At 27.2% G+C, this 19245-nt stretch overlaps 1 protein-coding gene across 1 annotated transcript in view; it reads left to right on the forward strand.

The window, feature by feature from the left end:
* LOC136990304 (zinc finger CCHC domain-containing protein 2) overlaps positions 1–19245 on the forward strand; it is a 55341-nt gene that overhangs the window by 15851 nt on the left and 20245 nt on the right. The window contains exons 4-8 of the mRNA XM_067288691.1: positions 7180–7251; positions 10632–10698; positions 10996–11062; positions 14065–14313; positions 17569–17800. Coding sequence (XP_067144792.1) covers positions 7180–7251; positions 10632–10698; positions 10996–11062; positions 14065–14313; positions 17569–17800 — 687 coding nt within the window. The remainder of the gene's footprint in view (positions 1–7179; positions 7252–10631; positions 10699–10995; positions 11063–14064; positions 14314–17568; positions 17801–19245) is intronic.

The raw sequence follows: 19245 nt of genomic DNA on the forward strand, positions 1-19245 counted from the left end.
TCTCCATATTTACCAAAAGAAGAAAGAAATGGTCGCAGGTTGATTCAGAACTGTGTAGAAAACTTATTTCTACAATGCCACAAATTAAGACTGTAACTAGGGCAAAAGGTGACCCAACAAAATATTAATCATCATTATTCCATACTTTTGTTTTATATTTTTCATGATTCCATATTTTTTTCAACTCTTACGTTGTTTAAACAACGTAAGAGTTGAAAAAAATATGGAATCATGAAAAATATAAAACAAAAGTATGGAATAATGATGATTAATATTTTGTTGGGTCACCTTTTGCCCTAGTTACAGTCTTAATTTGTGGCATTGTAGAAATAAGTTTTCTACACAGTTCTGAATCAACCTGCGACCATTTCTTTCTTCTTTTGGTAAATATGGAGATTCTGGCCAGATCGCCTTTCCTCTGATGTGCTCCATTCCACAGTAATGCTGCAATTTTGTAATTTGTGCAAATATCTTTACAATGTTTGATGTGTAAATACTCTAATATGTCTATTATACAGTCTCCTGCTAATTATTAAAAGTTCAATATTTTTGTCAGTTTGATTATTTAAGGATCAAAATAATTTTTCTGCAGCAATTACAAAATATTCCATACTTTTGTTCAGGGGTAGTATATAAACACTAGAGTCTGAGTTAGTTGGCAAAAAAAAGAAATGCTAATTCCCCAGTCCTGATTTCAATAGTGTTGTGATATTGCAAAAAATTTATTTTCAGTTTTAATGTGAGAATTTGTTATTAGTAATTCCCATAGTAGGATTTGATAATTATTGGAATATTATTGTTTTTACTGGTTATTTAAAGTAGAAATAAAATCTTATTTCTTATTCTATTGATAAATTATAATTATTTTTTAGAAGTAAATTATAAATGAATGTTATAATTATTATATTCATAGTAATATAATATATATATAATTTTGTATTAAAGTGGATTTAACTGATTCATGTAACTGTTTAAATTTGAAATAAAAAAACTTAACTCTATTATTGGAATTGGGTAAGATCTGTTATTTTGGATAAATATTTTTAGAATCTTAACTTCCAGCTTTAGATTAATCAAACTTAGAAAATTTAATTGAAAATATAGAATACTAACAGCTGTTTATGACATGAACTGTAAAGCTATTAATATTCAGAAGTTAAATAATTCCAAAATGAGTCACAGTCTGTACTACAAACAGCTATTAATGTTTTATAATTTCAGTTTAATATTCTGTTTGAATTTTTGATGTGTCTAGAGCTGGAATTTAAGATTTTTAAAATGTTCATCTGAAATATCAGGTCAGTCCATAAGTCCATGCACATTTTTATGACCTTGAGAAAAATCTTGTTTTGCTGTTAAAAATGTCAGTCTAATGTGATAATCTTTGCACTGAAGTGTTAAATTGGATCTCATTCATATAATACTGTTTAGAATTGTGAACATTTCAGTTGTTTATTTTCGTTAACCACTTGGTTACATCTTCTTCGTCACATTCACTACATATTGAAATTTGTGCTATTGCTTCTGCAATGTCTCCTATACCACTTTCTACTGTTACTGGAATTTACTAGTGGTCTTTTCAAAATTTTGTTCCATGCATTCCATCACGTACGTACATAAACAGTGTCACAATTCGCCAAGTGCAAGTCAGCAAATTTGTACAATTTTTGTTTATTTTGAACAGTCCGGATAATCGAAAATCCGGATAATAGAGGTCCAGATAATCGAGGTTCTACTGTATAGATATAGACCAGCGTTTCTCAAAGTGGGCGATAACGCCTCCTTGTGGGCAGTGAGTAAATCTAGGGGAAACTGGAGGCAGGGTACTGAACCGTGACCAAAGACAAAAGTTGGGGTCACTGACAGCCATTCCCTTTTCTCTGTTAAACGGATAAGAGAAAACATTGCATTTAATGGTTTCCAGATGTTGAGAATAATGTACGGTAAGGGCACAAAGTGTGAGATTCATAGAAAAGTTTTCTAAGAATATTTCCAATCCTTTCTCACACAAGAGAAAATGGGTTAGGGGCATTGGGTATAACTTTATAGACAAAGGGGACGGTGGATCGAAAAAGTTTGAGAATCACTGGTATAGACCAGGGGTGGCCAACAAGTCGATCGCGATCGACCGGTTGATCGCGAAGCCAGTTTTGGTCGACCGCTTGCGATGTCTTTACTTTATGTGTTACACTTGTAACTGAACGCAACGCCTGAACGTAACAAGCAAACGCAACAGTATGCATGCAGTTATGACTCGACTCATAGAAAAAAACAGCCATTTAGCTTCAATATTTGGTACTGTCATACGGTAGCTTCTTTTCTTTAGTACATGTATTAACAATATTATTACTATTTCTCCCATTATTATTAAGGTAATAAAATAGATTCCAAATCTGTCTTTATCTGTAGCTAATTCGAATTAATAAATATTGTTAATAATTACTCATGTTGTTTTAATTCCCCTGAATGTGAATCTTTTGGCCCGTTAAATAATTATGTTGTTTTTTACGTAGGTAGATATACAGTGTTTCAGTATGACGTGCACTCCCGCGATTGATAGATTAACAAAGAATAAATCTAAAAATCTTATATCATTCTTCCATGATAGTCTTCAATCAAATTATCAGTCATACTGTACTTTTTCATATTTCCGAACAAATAGTACCACAACTTATACATTGCAATTGATAAAAAAAATTAAATTATATTGTAAGTTACTAAAAATCTATCGTGAAAGATTTTTTTAGGTACCGCCTGTACGGAATGAACTGGTAGCTGCAAATATCAAAAGTTGAGTCTGGAAATTTATTTTTTTATGAGCCTTATATCTCGAAAACTTAATAAGTGGTTTAAAAAATAGAAAAAATAGTTTTGAATATATTTTGCTTATCTACCCATAGCTTGCGGGAGTGCACCTCGTACTGAAATACAGTGTATAAACATAGTATGTATTACACACCTCCCCCTCTTCACTTAGACTATGCCTATGACAACAAGTCGATCGCAACACATTTTTAAGATAAAAAGTAGATCTTATGTACACAAAAGTTGGCCACCCCTGGTATAGACAGTCTCCAGATTACAAATACAGTATAATTTCCTTTATCTGCCGGTCTTTGTTAACTGTCATGTTACTGGAGGACACCAAATTTCTGAGAAGCTGTACAAAAGTAACAGAGCATGTACTTATTCCTCATTATCTCATTTTATTATTACTTTATTAATTTCACTCTGTATTTTGCACTACTTCACCACTTAAGAGTGAAGAAGACATACAAAATGCAACAAATGTGGATGAGTGCAAAGCAAGAATAATGTAGCAGTTGACAACAGGTGCAAATCCATAATGAATTTGAATTATACAGTCAAAGTGCATCTAATAGTTTGGAATTCAGAAAGAAGCAGAAGAACTTTTGTGTAAAATTCTCAACATTGTTTCTGTGAAGATTATGAATACACTGAAACAAAAACAGATTACTGTTTTTTTTTACATTAAAATTGAATGTGTTTTATGATTTATGTTTTATTTTTAATTATATATAGAAAGTGTGAATATCTTTAATGTATAAATCATTTTTGAAAAAACTTTTATTAACTATTTGTTTTTTGTTTACCTGTCAAGCTTCCAATCCTGACATCATTGGATAATTGAGATTTTACTGTATTTTAGCATAAGAACAACTGTATTTAAAAATAGATCTTATAAGTACTATTCATGCTATATTATGAAGTTTTGCATTTTTATATTATGAATATAATAAAACCAGTTCAGTGTATAAAAGTCAAAATTTTTTGAATTGTTTATTCGTTGCAATGGACATAATATCTGTTGAAATGTTTTTTAACTGTCAAATTTTTTATTTTGAAAATATCAACAGATTTAAATTATAAAGTAAAAATTAATTTCATATAGGATGATTCAAAAAAATTCTTCATGCTTTCTCTGACCAAAGTTTAATTTTGAAAATACCCATTCAGATGCATTTACTTGATATGTTAGTTCAACATTTCAACAAAAAGTATATTCTATCTATATAAAAAAATATTTTTATTTTATTTAACAAATTGAAAATTTAATCTTTAAATTCATTAAAGTTGTTACCTGTTTTAGAATATTAATAGTGGTTTTTATTTTAAATATAAGAAAGCTAATTTTTAATAAGTACAAACTTTTATAAGATTTGATTTTTTTTATTAAATCAATTGAACTTATTGCAGAGAATGTATTCTCTCAAAAGTATGTGAAATATTCATGTGAATTTAAAATTATTAAACTTCTTATATTGCTGCTTATTATTTATTTGCAAGATATTCCAGTTAGAATATAATATCCCGGGCAGTGCCTTAAGATTAGAAACAAATAGATTCAGATTAAATACTATACTAATAAAAAGATATTTAATGTTTCTACAAAAAATTATTAAGGCAGAAGACAACAACAAAATTACTGCTACCACAAATCAAGGGAAACAGATTTAAGACGAAGCTGGATAATGCAGCTATCGAAGGTAGTAAATAAATATGGTTTCTCTATTAAACTGTTTTTGGATTGTACATATAATATGGAGCAATATAGTAAAGAAATAATATACAGAGCTATGGAGCACTCCATTGTTCAAGACATTGAAGATATACGAAAACAGGAAAACACAAGCTGGTATACAACAATTTTAAAATACCCAGTGAATAATAACTATATATTGACAAACCTAGCCTTTAACATCAAAAAGTTTTTTATACAGATTAGGCTAAATAAATATGGAATAATTATAAATGACAAATATATAGATTACACCCAATCTAAATGTCCAAATTGTACCAAAAATTTATCTAAATTTCATATTATATGCAAATGCTGTAACGAAAAGGATAAACTACAAAGGCTCTAAATTGGGCCATTGGCTAACTGTACTAGCGAGAAGGAAATGTATAAGATGTTTGATAGTGCTAATACTAACATGATTTATATGTTATATAACTACGTTAAACAATCTACTAAATGATAATTGTGACAAAATATTAATGAAATTCTATAGATCAGTAAATAGAAAATATCAATGTTGTTGAGATGTTATTATATGAGTGTAAATATGCATTTAAATAAAATGCCCTTGTAACAGGCGAAAGCCTTTTATGCAAATAAAGATTATTATTATTATTATTATTATTATTAAAATATTGCTGCTTATTTGCTTTTTTAACCTATTATTATAGTGAACTATACTGTCATTAATTTGACAGTTTCTTTTTGTTTTATTCTGTAAATACAACATTATGATTACTTAAACAGAATACATGAAGTTCATATTTCTATAACTAAAAATTTATAATGATCTCTTAAACTTATATGCTGTTTTAGAAGATCATTTAGTGATAAGCACAAATTTTGCTGAAGAGGAAAAATCATACAAGAAACATACCAGTAGTTGACAATTCCAACTTTATTATACCAGGAAATGCATACTTTAGAAGAATTTTATTTATTTGAGCTATGCAACTAAATTTTTAATATAAAATTAATATAATTATATTTACAATATAAAATAAATAATTGTTAGATCAGTTACAGCCTAAATTGGTTCTGTTATTGATATTCAAGATTTTTATATTAATTAATAAACAAATTTATAATGGCATGCGAAATGTTTTAAATATTCTTGTTTATTCCATTAGCATTCAGTGGGATAGTTACCTATTACCATTACTAGCTTCTCCTGAATAAGGATAATATATATTAGTAAACTTTTATTTTCATATACTTAAAAGTAATTGTTTCATTTTATGTAATTTTTTTTTAAATAAATAGGTCAATAACTGTAATAAAATCAGAAAATTTGCTTTATAAGCTTTTTTATTTGAAAATCATACCTAAGCTATTCCTATCTTGATTCATGTTATTTCTTATTGTTAAAAAAGATAAAAATAATGTATTTTTATCTTATTAATAATACTGACATTAAATAAATAAATATATATATTGCATGATGCATTTTTTGATAAACACTAGGCTTTACATCTATCTTTATTTTGATTTTTAGGTGCCAATATGCATTTTGGGCTCTTGCCCCTCTTCGGTCGACTAAAGAATCAGTTTTACAGTATTATAAAATTATAAAACTGCAATTAAATTTTGTTTTTAAAAACATACCTCTTTATTGTTTTTTATCAAACACATTGTATAAAACAAATGAACATATGGTATTCTTGCCTCTTTACAAATGAATATCTAAAAAGCAAAGTTGACATTGGTATATACATACAATATTTTTGATTTGAAGTGTCAAAACAACACTTTACTGGTATGAGCCACACCTCCACCTTTCATTTCCATAAGTCTTTAATGGACTTTTACAATTTATATTTTTATTAATCTTTTATTTCTAAAATTATATTAAGTTTTTGATTATTCATTTTACTATCTTTATATACAAGTTATTACAAATTCCTATTTTTAATCTTCTATTTTACACATTTGCTAATTTACATATAGACATACAACTTTGCTATTCTTTGGTTTTATACATTTTTTATATGTACTAATACAATATCATTTGTTTTACGTATATGTATTTATTTGTTACTATTTCTTAATATATATTAAGACTTACTTTAACCCTTTTCATTAAAGGAACAAAATTTATAAAACAGTTGCTGAAGAAAATTTGTTCTTTTCATATGTAGTTTACTAATAAATTTTTTAATAAAATAATCTAGAGAAAGCAGCTACATTCATTTCTATAATCTAAAAGTTTAGTCAAAAAATTAAAAGAAGGTTGAAAATTCAATTCTGGTCATTTATTCATTTTTAAAGATGTTTTAGAAAAAAATAAATAATATATTTAACTTTATAAATTGACTTATGATTTGATAAATTATAATCATTAAATTTTTAGAGTTATTTTGTAGTTAATAGATATCAAGTAATAATTTGAATGTGTATGAATGAAATTCAATTTTTTAAATTACATTTTCAAGAATTTAAATGCATTATGATTAATGCATTTAAATTTTTTAATATAATTATTTTTGTAAAGTAATAGTTTAAGATAATTGTAAATAATAATCATAAATTAATATTTATTTATCTCACTAAGTATATAACTTAATTACTCTAAAGTCTGAAAATATTATTCCTGTTAAATTTAAAATGAATTTTCAAAAGAAACATCATATTATTAGGTAACATGGACCACTGATGAACAGATAGAAATATTTAAGACTCATCAAGATGTCTGCAGCTTTCATAACAGGGTAAGTATTACTTTATATTGTTTAAAATAGCAATCTAGTTACAAAATTGTTTGTTTTTTTTTAAAATTACATACATAATTACAATGACACTGAAAAATTTTTGAATTTCATTATTCCAAAAAAAATAAATGAATTTACTCTTTTTCTGGGGTTTATTTAAAATATTAAAATATCTATATTATATATAGTAAAACCTTTTTAAGATGACACTTCCAAAATTTCAAAAAATGGTCATTTTAAGCAGTGTGGTCTTGTCAAATGGAATGATGAGTAAAGGTAATGGATACATAGTACTGTATATATAGTATTGTTGAATAATAATACATTTCTACATAATATGCATATTGTAATATCCTAGTGTAATACTACACAGACTTCTGTGTATAAAATACAGCAAAACTATTTTAAAATGCTATGTATTGATTAACACTACACTGCAAGAAAATTTATTTATAAATATATCATGTCTAACTTTGTGTACTTATATACAGTCTTAAATGTTTGATTTAAGGTAATCTGAAAAGTACATTTTTTTTTTCTCTGATTACCTTTTTTTGACAAGATTCATTCCAGAAGGATGATAAAATTGATGCAGCTGGTTGTCTCGAAGGAATTATGAGTCAAATTGGTCATTGATTAGGTAAATGGTTGGATAAAGGAGGATTAAAAACAGGGTCCTGCAGATTAAAAATTATTTTCTAAGAAAATCTGGTTATCTAAATGAGTGTCATTTAGAGAGGTTTTACTGTAATATATAAAATTACATTGACTTCATTAACTCACTGACTGACATGAAATTTTTGGAATGAATACAGTTGTTTTACAAAAAAAAAAAAATGAAACTACTTGAAAGATGTTTGTTTTCAGAAAAGTCCAAAATTTTAAAAAATATTTTATGTTAAGTCAAAATTTAATATTTGACAATTCTTAGAACATTTTGATATTGCTGTTTCGTTTTGTCTTTAGATCTTCAAAATTAATTAAATTAGATCATCTGAATTCTAATTAGCATTAAGTACAGATCATTTTCAGTCAAATAGAACTGATGTCATTTGATTAGCAGCAATTGAAAAACAATTTAAAATATTTGAGTCGTTTTTTAGGATTAATGGAACTACAGAATTACATAATTGAAACTGATGATCAATCTTAAACTTCCTTTTTTTTGTTTTTTTTTTAACTTATCAACTAGAGATTCTTACTTGAAACAGATGAGCAGACATGTTTTTTCAATATGTTTATGTGCAGGGTTCCTGCTAATAGTGTGCACACATGCATACATTGTGCTTAATAATTCAAAATTGTATGCACACATTTTTGTTGTGTGCCCAACACACACCAAGCAATTTTGTCTGTTTCTTCTCATCTTTTCCCAAAGTGTCACATTCTGAACTTGTTTATATGGCAGGCACAAGGAGCAATCAAGCTGCTAATATATACATGATATAGCCTGTATTAAACTCCTTTAATTTTTCAATGTGGATTATGTTTGTTTTTGTTACAGTTAAATATTTTAAAGTAAATTTAAGAATTGATACATGTTAAAAAAACAAAGTATTATTTTAAATTAATTGCATTGATTGGCTATGTGTGAGACAGATATTTAGGATAAAAAAATTTGTAGAATAAAAATTTTTTAATTAAAAAATTACTTTAAAAAATGAAGAAAGTAAATTTTAAAAGATAAAACAGAACTGGATTCACCACTATTACAATCATCTGGAGTAGGAATCGTTTTCATATTAAACAACTGTAAACATGAAAGTAAATAGGAAAATATTTAATAAATATGTAACTACTATTACAGATTTTCAAGGTGCATTTGATAACTTATGGTGGCCAGAAATCCCATATCTGGATAAGAGATTTTTTATTTGCCAATGTTGAAAATGCACCACAACATCACAATCAAATACTAGAACTTGCACACCAAGTTCTAGTATTTGATTGTTATACATCGTTTTTTGAATTTGGGAATGAGGTATATTTACAAGGAAGAGGTGTACTTATGGGTAGTCCCACATCGGCAATTCTTTGTGAGTTGGTCTTACGACAACTGGAAAACAAACTTCTACCCAAGTTTCAATGCCTTATTGTTTTGTATGCCAGATACGTCAACAATATATTCATCTTGTGACAAAGAAAACCTAATCTACAGCAATTTTTGGATATGATCAATAATAACCCTTATGGTTTATTACTACAAGTAGACCAGGAGAGTGAAAGTATTGTAAATTTTTTGGACATTTCCATCACCCATCACTTGCAGACAAGGAGAAATCTGGACCAGCATATACAGAAAACCATGCTTTCAACCCACTTTAATTTCGCATAATTCGATCGATCCACATCACATCAAATTAGCGGCCTTTAGGTCCTGGATAAAAAAGAGCATATATGCATTGTACAAACATAAAAAGACACAATAACGGAGCTAAACTATATTCTAAGGATTGCAGAACAACAGGGATACCAAAAGGAAATCATAGAGAAACTAATCACAACCTTCCAAACAACTAAACAACAGCATCCTATGGTGGACTGAAAACAAAGGATAGTTTTAAATTATGTCCCGTTTTTAAGACAAATACATAAAAAACGGCCAAGTCTAATAATTTCCAGATGATATATTGATGCAATCCTGCGGTTTTCAAGCTCTTAAGAAACAATAAGAAGTGATATGACTGGAAATTGGCCTCGGGGATCTATTCCATACTATTACACAATCAGTGTTTTAATTCTGATCTTGTTATGTGGGTGCAATGATGCGCAGCTTGCAGCAGTGTCTCAAAGAGCATAAATATACAATTAATAAGAACCTTAACAACACCATGCTATCAGCTTACGCAAGACAACAGGACATTCAAGTCCATTGGGATCGAGCGGAAATAATTAAACGAACAACAAATTTACACACAATGAAATATCTGAAAAAGTTAGAGATCTTTAAAGCACACAAGACAACTGGTTACATCAACCATAGAGATGCGGACGCTTTACCTACCACATGGTGATCCTTTTACGAAAATTAATGATATTAAGAGATTTTTTTTTTATTAAGGGACATTTTCAGCTTAATTTATATTATTTCTGTGTTTATTTATTTTATCCACCGCATCTACATTTCTGTTATTTATATTTTTTAATTTCATTTTTATGTTCTATTTTGGTGTTCGATTTTATCTTCTATTGTATGTTAACTGAAGAAGATTGTTAAGAAACGGTCAAAAACATTTTTATATTATTAATATTTATTTGCTGGATTATTAAAGATGTGTTTTATTCATATAATGATTTAGTTTTATTTTGATTAGAGTTTAAAATATATATTATCAAAATAACTTGATTCAATTTCTAATTTATAATAAATCATTTTTCAGTTACTACAGTTATTTCCACCAGAAGCTAAAGCTCTGTGTCCAGACAAGTTTATTCCTGAATTACCAAGTAAATAATTATATGCTTTATTTAAACTTAACAATAATAATATATCTGATTTTCAGTATGTTTTATTAATATATTGAATATTAAATATGAATTGTATTTAACTTGACGACATGAAGATATATACACAAGTGAAAACAGATAAGCTAATGAATTTGTCAATTTTTAATATGCACATTCAGAAAATGGATGTTTCGCTTTAATGGACATCCTCTCACCTGAATTAGTCCATTAAATTGAGGTTTTACTATATAAAAATATTTTATTTTTGTATTCTATTCTTAAATATTTCTTTTACAGATATTCCACTTGAAAACAAAAAGGATATCAAAGATGATTTAGTGACCAAAATGAAAGAATATTTTAGGTACTAATAATTTATATTATCTTTTATATTTTTGTGATCAATATGTACTACTGACTTCATACAAACTTTGATTATTTTGTTTCAAAATTAACTTTTTTCTGGAATTGGGAATGAATCTCTAAAATATCTAATAATATATATTTTCAAAAAAAAAAAAAATTAGTTGATTTGAATTTGATATTTAACATGAATTAATCGCTGAAAAATTTAAACTAAAAGTCAATGACACATATATTTAACTATATTTCAAAATAATAATTTAGCTTGAACTCGAACAGCATATATTTCCATTAGATAACATTTAGATAGTTATCATTAAGGGCTGGATTTGTATGCACATGCATGTTTATTCTTAAATGCTGTTGTAGCCTTGATATAAACACAATTTGGGTTTAAATAGATTAAATTAAGATAGTCTAATAATACATATTTTATATACATAAACCAACATAAACTATACATTTATGATTTTTACTGCATATTTTGTAGATTTGACTATTTTCAGAACTAAATAAGTGCTTTATAAGTTTCATAGCTTGTTTGCATAACTGTAAGTGCTATTTTAAATTATCTACAGTCTGTTTCTATTATCTGTTGAGTGAATCTTTTTGTGCAGGTACAGTTTAAATGAGAAATATCATTCTACCATCCGTTTATGAAGGGTCATTGTCAACTGGATGACAGCAAGTGTGCAATGGTCATTTGGGCGACAAAATAAGTGATCAATAATAGACAAAATACAAAATTCCAGAGGTTATGATAAGTTGTACAAGGGGGATTGAACTTCGGTGGACGTTTGTTTATTTCATTAAATTTTATATAGTTTATGCATTTTATTACATTTATTTCAAAATTTCTTGTATGTTTTATTTATACTTATGGTGATAAAGATTTCAAGGTGGGGTTGAGCTTTATTGGATGCCCAAAGAGGGGAGATGGTTACGGAAACTGGGACAAGAGGGGGGTAAAAATTTCAAGAGAAATGTGGATGTAATTTATGGATAACTCTTATAAGCAAGTAAACATCAATTGAACTATCAGGATGTCTAGCTTAAATCAAGGCCCACAGTCAGCTGTTTTGACAGCTAAAATATAAACAAAATTATATTTTAATTGAAAAAATATTATACAAAATTATTTTTAATATTTAGTATGTTTACTTATAATGATAAAATGATTTTCTCATTGTAATAATGAAAGTTTTTGATATGATTCACAAATGATGCTGTAGGCATAATATTTTAAGTTTTCAAATCCGATTTGCACAATTTTGAGTAAAAATACTTGTTAGAACTAAGTTTGCTGCTGTTTTGAGTCTTAAAAGTGGTTTTACAAGATGAGTCACTCTTGACATTCATGGCTTGAATGAATGAATTTAAAAATTGATTAACTCATGATGATATTTGTTCAGTTTGTTGCATCACTTGCTGAACCTCGTTTAGGCAAATACAATGGAATTAAAGCATTTACAAGACATGCCAATTGCAAGAAGCATGAAAAAGGAAGTACATCTTCTCATTTATCTTTCCCTCCCTGGTTATCACATTGGCCAATGAAGCAGTTTCCAAAATTGGCGACACTATATGGTATGACGAGATAGTTCTTTGAGTAAAAGAGAATTTGCTGTAATTTCTTTGATGGAAGTGTTGCAATATTAACTTTATCTGATAAAGATTACAAATTTAATATGTAGTACACAATAAAAGCATGCATATCCACATATAAATGGAGAATTTTCACATTTCTTTCAAAAGATTGATTTTGGATTTACCAATCTTTTTCATTTGTAAGCATGATGTTTATTAATTAATGAATGTACCATGCTCATAATGTAAATCATTAATTTTTCTAAACTAGAATAAACTTTAGAAAGTATGCAAAAGAATTGGAATTAGGAGTTTTCAGCAAAATTGGAATTGGAAGAAATTTTGGTATCATCCCATCACTAGTAAAAAAAAAACAGTGCTGGGTGATATAACCTGAGATCTTAATTCGACCAAAATGATTTAAATTACAGTAGAGCATCGATTATCCAACTCAATTGGGGACTCGGGTTGGTTGGATAATTGAAAAAACAGATAACCGAAAAGTATGAAAAAATACATTATTAGTATAGTATATCCCATGTAATTAGTATATTAGTATATTGCTATTAACCTATTTCACGTTGAATTTTCATCGATGTTAAGCCCAACTAAATTTTTTTTAAATAATTGCCGCTATTGTATCATTAAAAATTGTAGCCAAGACATGGCCAAATATTGTAGCGCCACATCACTAGCGGATATTTGAATTTGCCGACTAGATTGCGGTCGGTTAACCAATGTGACAGTTGATCAGGGGTTGGATAATCGATGCTCTACTGTAATGATAAATTCAATTTAACAGGAATAATTAGTTAATAATTTTCCATTTTCATTTCTCAATAAAAATTAAATTTTTAAAATTTGTTATTGAATTACAATATTAGATTTAATAGTTGAATAAAAAGGTATGGATTTATAGTATTATCACACAATAGTTTAGCTCCACCAAATGGTTAGTAATTTGTATTGAGCTGAATTTTAGATTGCATTTCTATTAGGATTATTGGTTCAAATTTATTACTTCAGTATTAATCTATATTTTTATAATTAGTAACACAATTAATATGAAGAGTATTTAGCATCATTTTAAAATAGAATGAAGGCAAGAATTTATAAAACAAATATAATTTTAATTTTTGTATTTTTAACTATTATTCATATTTTGAAAAAGTTTATGTTAGTTGTTAGTAATTATAATTTTAAACAATTTAAAATAATAAATTTTAGATGATGTTTGAAAAAATTTATTATAAAAAAAATGCTTTTTTAATCTAACAAATAAAGCTTAATGTAGTAATATTTGCTTAAATTTTTTATTAATAAATTAAAATAATGTAATTACTAAATAATTATTTACTTTAATATTTAAATAAATAGTAGTTATTTATTAATTAAAAAATTTATTTTTAATTACAGGCAATTGATTATTCATCTTCCTCTCCATCTTTTGAACAGTCAGTATGTAGTAAAATTTTTTCAGCCATCAAATGAAACATTCCAATTTAATAGTTTCATTCTTCCTGAACATAATAAATTCCATTCTTTCACAATATATAATTCCAATTTGAATGATTCATCTATTGCCCCATTAAAAACCAAAACTTCACAAAATACAACAAAAGATGAATTGATATCTTCAAACAAAATTATTCCTAAAGATCTCAGGTAAGAGAGAGTATATTTTAATGATCTTAAATATTTAAAAACTTAAAATTATGGAAAAAAGTAAATTATACTAATTTGGTAATTTCTTGAATTTAAGAAATTTTATATCATTTATAAAGTTGAAAAAAGTTATTAAATATTATTTTATGAGGAATATTCAAAAATTTTTGAATAAATTGTTTCATAACTTTAATGCTAATTTAATGACAATTAATATTATTTAAAAATTTTAACTTCAGAAGGAGATAATTTATACAATGTTTAGAATATTCATTACATAAAAGAATTTTTAGAAACAGATTTTTTTTTTGCAAGAAACTCATTTAATCCCAAATTGTATGTAGATAGATTTACTTCTATATTCTGAAGATAATGAAATAAAGAAGTGTGAGATTTTTGTTATACAAAAGTTTATTTAAATATTAATTTATTGATAAAGTAAATAAATTTTTGTATTATTTTTATGACTACTGTGATATATTCAAGATGGTGTGTATGGCTTATAATTTTTTTTCTCTCTTGCACATTAAAACTTAGAATTTAAGGTTTTCCTCTAAAAGCCAATATAATTAGTGAAAAGTAAACAGCACCTGTAGTTGGATACAAATTTGCATCTGACCAAAGGGCTACTTGTGTGGACTTTCTCTGGATTTTCTTCATGTCTAATACTTAAATGGGAGCCAGTTTTCCATTGAAAACACTCTTATATTACTTGACAGATCACTCTTATATTCATTGCATTGCCTTATTCCATTAAATCAAATTGAAAACTAAATACTAAGGCAATTATAGATTTAGAAAAAAGTACTTTTTAGCTGACAAATTTGTTTGATTACAGTAATATGAAAAATTTTTAATATAAAAAAGCTTAAGGTAAGCTTTTACAAAAACTCTTCAATGTGCAATTTGATTTAAATTTTTTTGAAGTAAAGAAAAACAAAGTAAGTGAAATATTATTTTGTTTTTTATGGATAAAACAAATTAATTAAATTAAGTGATGTGATGTAAGTTGTAATTCAGTAGATTTATGAAATGATTATTTTGTTACAAATAGAGATATTTATTTCCATTGAGTATATTAATGCTTTGGGTATTGGAGATACAGTATAATAATAAAAACATTGAAAAATAATTAATTATTTTAAGGATTACTTATTCCATTAATGGATAATTAAAATCTATATTTATATATAAATTATTTATTCACATCATCTATGACATACATATATTTTTTCATTTATTAAATACAGTAGACCCGCGGTAATCCGGCCCCTGTCTAATCCTGCACCCCCTGTAATCCAACATGCCTATATGCAGCTCGGTATGCAATGGGCTGAAGAGAATGGTGCATTGTACAACGAACTTTTACTTCTGAGGAGACTAAGAGACAAGGCCTTACTCTCGCACTTAGCCAATGTAAAACAAAAGAAAATTGATGAATATTAGCATGCACCATAAATTTTTGTTTATCTATTTTCAAATTAAGATCATACATAGTATGTACCTTGGAAATACTTACATATGTTGTATGTAATTGATTGACATCAATATGTTTAGTTATTATTTTTTTGCAAGTGCTATAGAGTTAATGACGTTAATTTTATAATAAACCCTATGCTATCTATTGTGTTGTTTGATTCACTAAGTCCCATATTGTATATTATGTAGTACATATAGATTTGATCTTACCGTTTTTATAAGTATGTAATTTGTTGGATTACAAGGTACTCCTTTTCAAAAAAGTTCCAGACTACAAGGGGTTGGTGGCAGTACACTATAGTCCGACAAATTCGATCATCTGACACCGCCTTGCTAAATGTTTGTCAGATTACTGCGGGTCTACTGTATATGTATATTTAATAAATTTAAGTATGCTTTAAAATGTTTACTAATATGTTTTAATATTAACATTAATTATTTTTTTAATTTGATATTATCTTCAATTTATAACATACATTAACTTGAAGTTAATGTATGTTATAAATTCTTTATTCTCATTTATTCATAATTTTAATATTTTTAAAATATTAAAATTATGAATACATAAGAATAACATAATTAACTTGCAAGTTAATGTATGTTATAAATTCATTTCATTATTCATAATTTTAATATTTTTAAAATATTAAAATTATGAATACATAAGAATAAATTTAATTGTAACAAGCAATTATTTATTGTGACATTGTCACAATGCCGGGCTGCAATTTTTAATCATATTTTTAATTTATTTAATTTAAAATATATGCTCTTCACCTCATTAGTAGTGGCTTGCCTCTGTTTATCATACTTTTCCATTAGCAATAGAGTTGTGCCAGTCATCTACCTTCTTTCAGGGGAAAATTTTTGAATTGAAATAACATGACTTCTGGTTTGCACCAGAAGTTCATATATAGTTAATCAGGGCCTCCTGCCCTAATCTTTCCATATCTGGTTTCAGATTTTTGTCTAACTAACTCTATTTTTGAGATTAAGGAAAGATGAACAGTGGTCTACAATTTTTCCAAATTGCAGCCCAAAAATTTTAATAAAATAAGATATTTTAATTACAAACATATTTTTACCATATTAAAGAAAAGTGAAATTCAGTAAATAAAAACTCTAAAATAAACAATAATAATATAACTTCAATGAATCATGATATTAATATAATAGAGGGGATGAAGCCAGAAATTTCTGAGTTTGGGTCACTTGTATGGTAATGACTTGCATAGACATAACATAGGTAGGCATGTAAGCTGCCCACATCACTAACCCACAATCACTAAGGCTGCCATATCAGTATTGCAGCTCCTTGCATGTCATATGCAAACCAGTGATACTCAATGAAAAAAGACTGAGCAGAAACAAGCATTAAATTTTATTATTTTCTACCTTCACAGCTGTTCTTGTAGCTTAGTATTTGAGTCTTATATGCTTGTTTTTCTGTTTCATCTAGCAATCAGCTGCTTATGACATCCTTTTTTTTTAACACTGTTTATGCAGTTATGGCCAGCAGTGAGTGGAGGGGTGGTGAACATTGCCGCATGCAGATACATCCCTAAGTAGGGATAAATAATTTGCAGGAATAGAATGAATTACTTGTATAAATTTCTGACATGAGATAAGTCAAGGATTATAATTTTCACTATGTAATTTTTGTGAAGAAAATTAAAATTACAATTAATAGAAAATTTACTATATTTTCAATTTTTATTTTAAATTTACTAAATAAGCTTTAAAATGCATAATAATTTTTTTATTACATATTTTCAGATCTAAACATGATATTCCAAAGAATAAATCTGTATCGTTATCATCGTCGTCGTCGTCGTCATTATATGAATCACCTCCAGCATCAGAAACTGAATCTCATTCAGAATCTCCTAAAACTCCAAGAGTAACAGGAAAATCTGGAAATCTAAATATCAAAATTCATCAGAAGGAACAATATAAATCAGAATTTCAGCAATGTAATGGTGACCTACATAGTGAACTACTAGATGAGGTAAATTAGTCAAATAATTCTTAAAATGTTGAATTTAAAATAAATCTGCTTGAAATTATATTACAATAGAGCTTGAATAATTCAAATATTTTTTTAAATTTGAATTTGTGGATAATTTGAATATTTATTCTAGATCCTTGAATTTCTTACAGAAGTAATTTTATTTATTTATTATTGATACACAGGAAAAGTCACATAAGGACTACAGTTTTATGCTCCCCAGATAAACTCTGGAGCAAGTCTAAAGCAAGTCTGGAACAAAAAACAAGTAAAAAAAACAAACAAAAAAAAACAAATACCTTACTGATTATGATGTATTAAAGAAATATGAGAAAATCTTAATTGAATTATAAAGTTCTCAATGTCATATGAGTCAGGAGTCACCCAGCTTTCAATTAGAATATAAAAATCATGAAGGTCGTTAGAATAGTAGGCAAAGGTCAGATGGCTGAGCGGTCAAGGTGGCGGCCTACTGCTTTTGGGGATCTGGGATCTAATCTGGACAGGTCAAATAATTCTCAGAAATGTTTCAGGATGGTTTGTTTGGATATGTTGGGCTCCATTCCTCACCACCTAGTCACCCTATTGTGGGCCTGGCTGAACCCATAATTAGCTTGCAAAAAAGAGGCCCTCTTAGTGCCCACAGGGTGGAAAGAGTTTAAAAAAGGGGGGACAGTAGGCAGATTTTAACATTTATTTTTTTTTTTATAGATCTTACGTTTTGTAAAAATATCTTGAAGGTTTTAAAAAAGTAAGACATGACGAGAGAGAGAGAGAGAAAAAGGTTTAAAAATTGAAATACAAAAATTAATGCAAAAATTCCTCTTTAATTCAAATTTTTTTTGATTAATTCAAAGTAATAATATGAGAAGTTTATGAAAAATCACCTGCAATATTGAGATAAAATGTGCTTTTAGCCACTATCTTTGGTAACAATCATACATTTCTTAGCTTCTGCTTGCTTTAAAATTTTCTTTTTAGCTTTAATGCAGTTTGTTGAGGAACAGGAAATCTAGATGAAGCTGTCTTTCAAGACTTTAATAAACTTCAGGAATTCACTTTAATAGCAATTTTTAGAGTAACTAGCATATTTTATCCAGAAATTATTATCTGCAATTAAAACAGAACCCAAATAAACTTAAAACTTCATTTCAGTTTAAATGAAATTTTAATATAACTAACAGCTAATTTGTAATGCTTATTGTATCATTAATTACAAATAGAACATTTCCTTAAAAGGTTTTTCTAAAATAACGTACAAATTTGATCAACTTATTTTCAACTGTAATATTTCATCAGCTGACTAATCTAATTTGGAAATAAAAGCCTTAATGGCTCTATTTTGGAATATTTTTTATATTGTGTATTTTAAACTTTATTATTTAACAGTAGACAATGCAGCTGAAGTTTTCTCATTTAGCTAGTTATTTTAAAATTTTTCATTT

This window comes from Centruroides vittatus, unplaced genomic scaffold (genome assembly GCF_030686945.1).
Source record: "Centruroides vittatus isolate TY-2023 unplaced genomic scaffold, ASM3068694v2 scaffold_899, whole genome shotgun sequence".
Lineage (NCBI taxonomy): Eukaryota > Metazoa > Arthropoda > Arachnida > Scorpiones > Buthidae > Centruroides > Centruroides vittatus.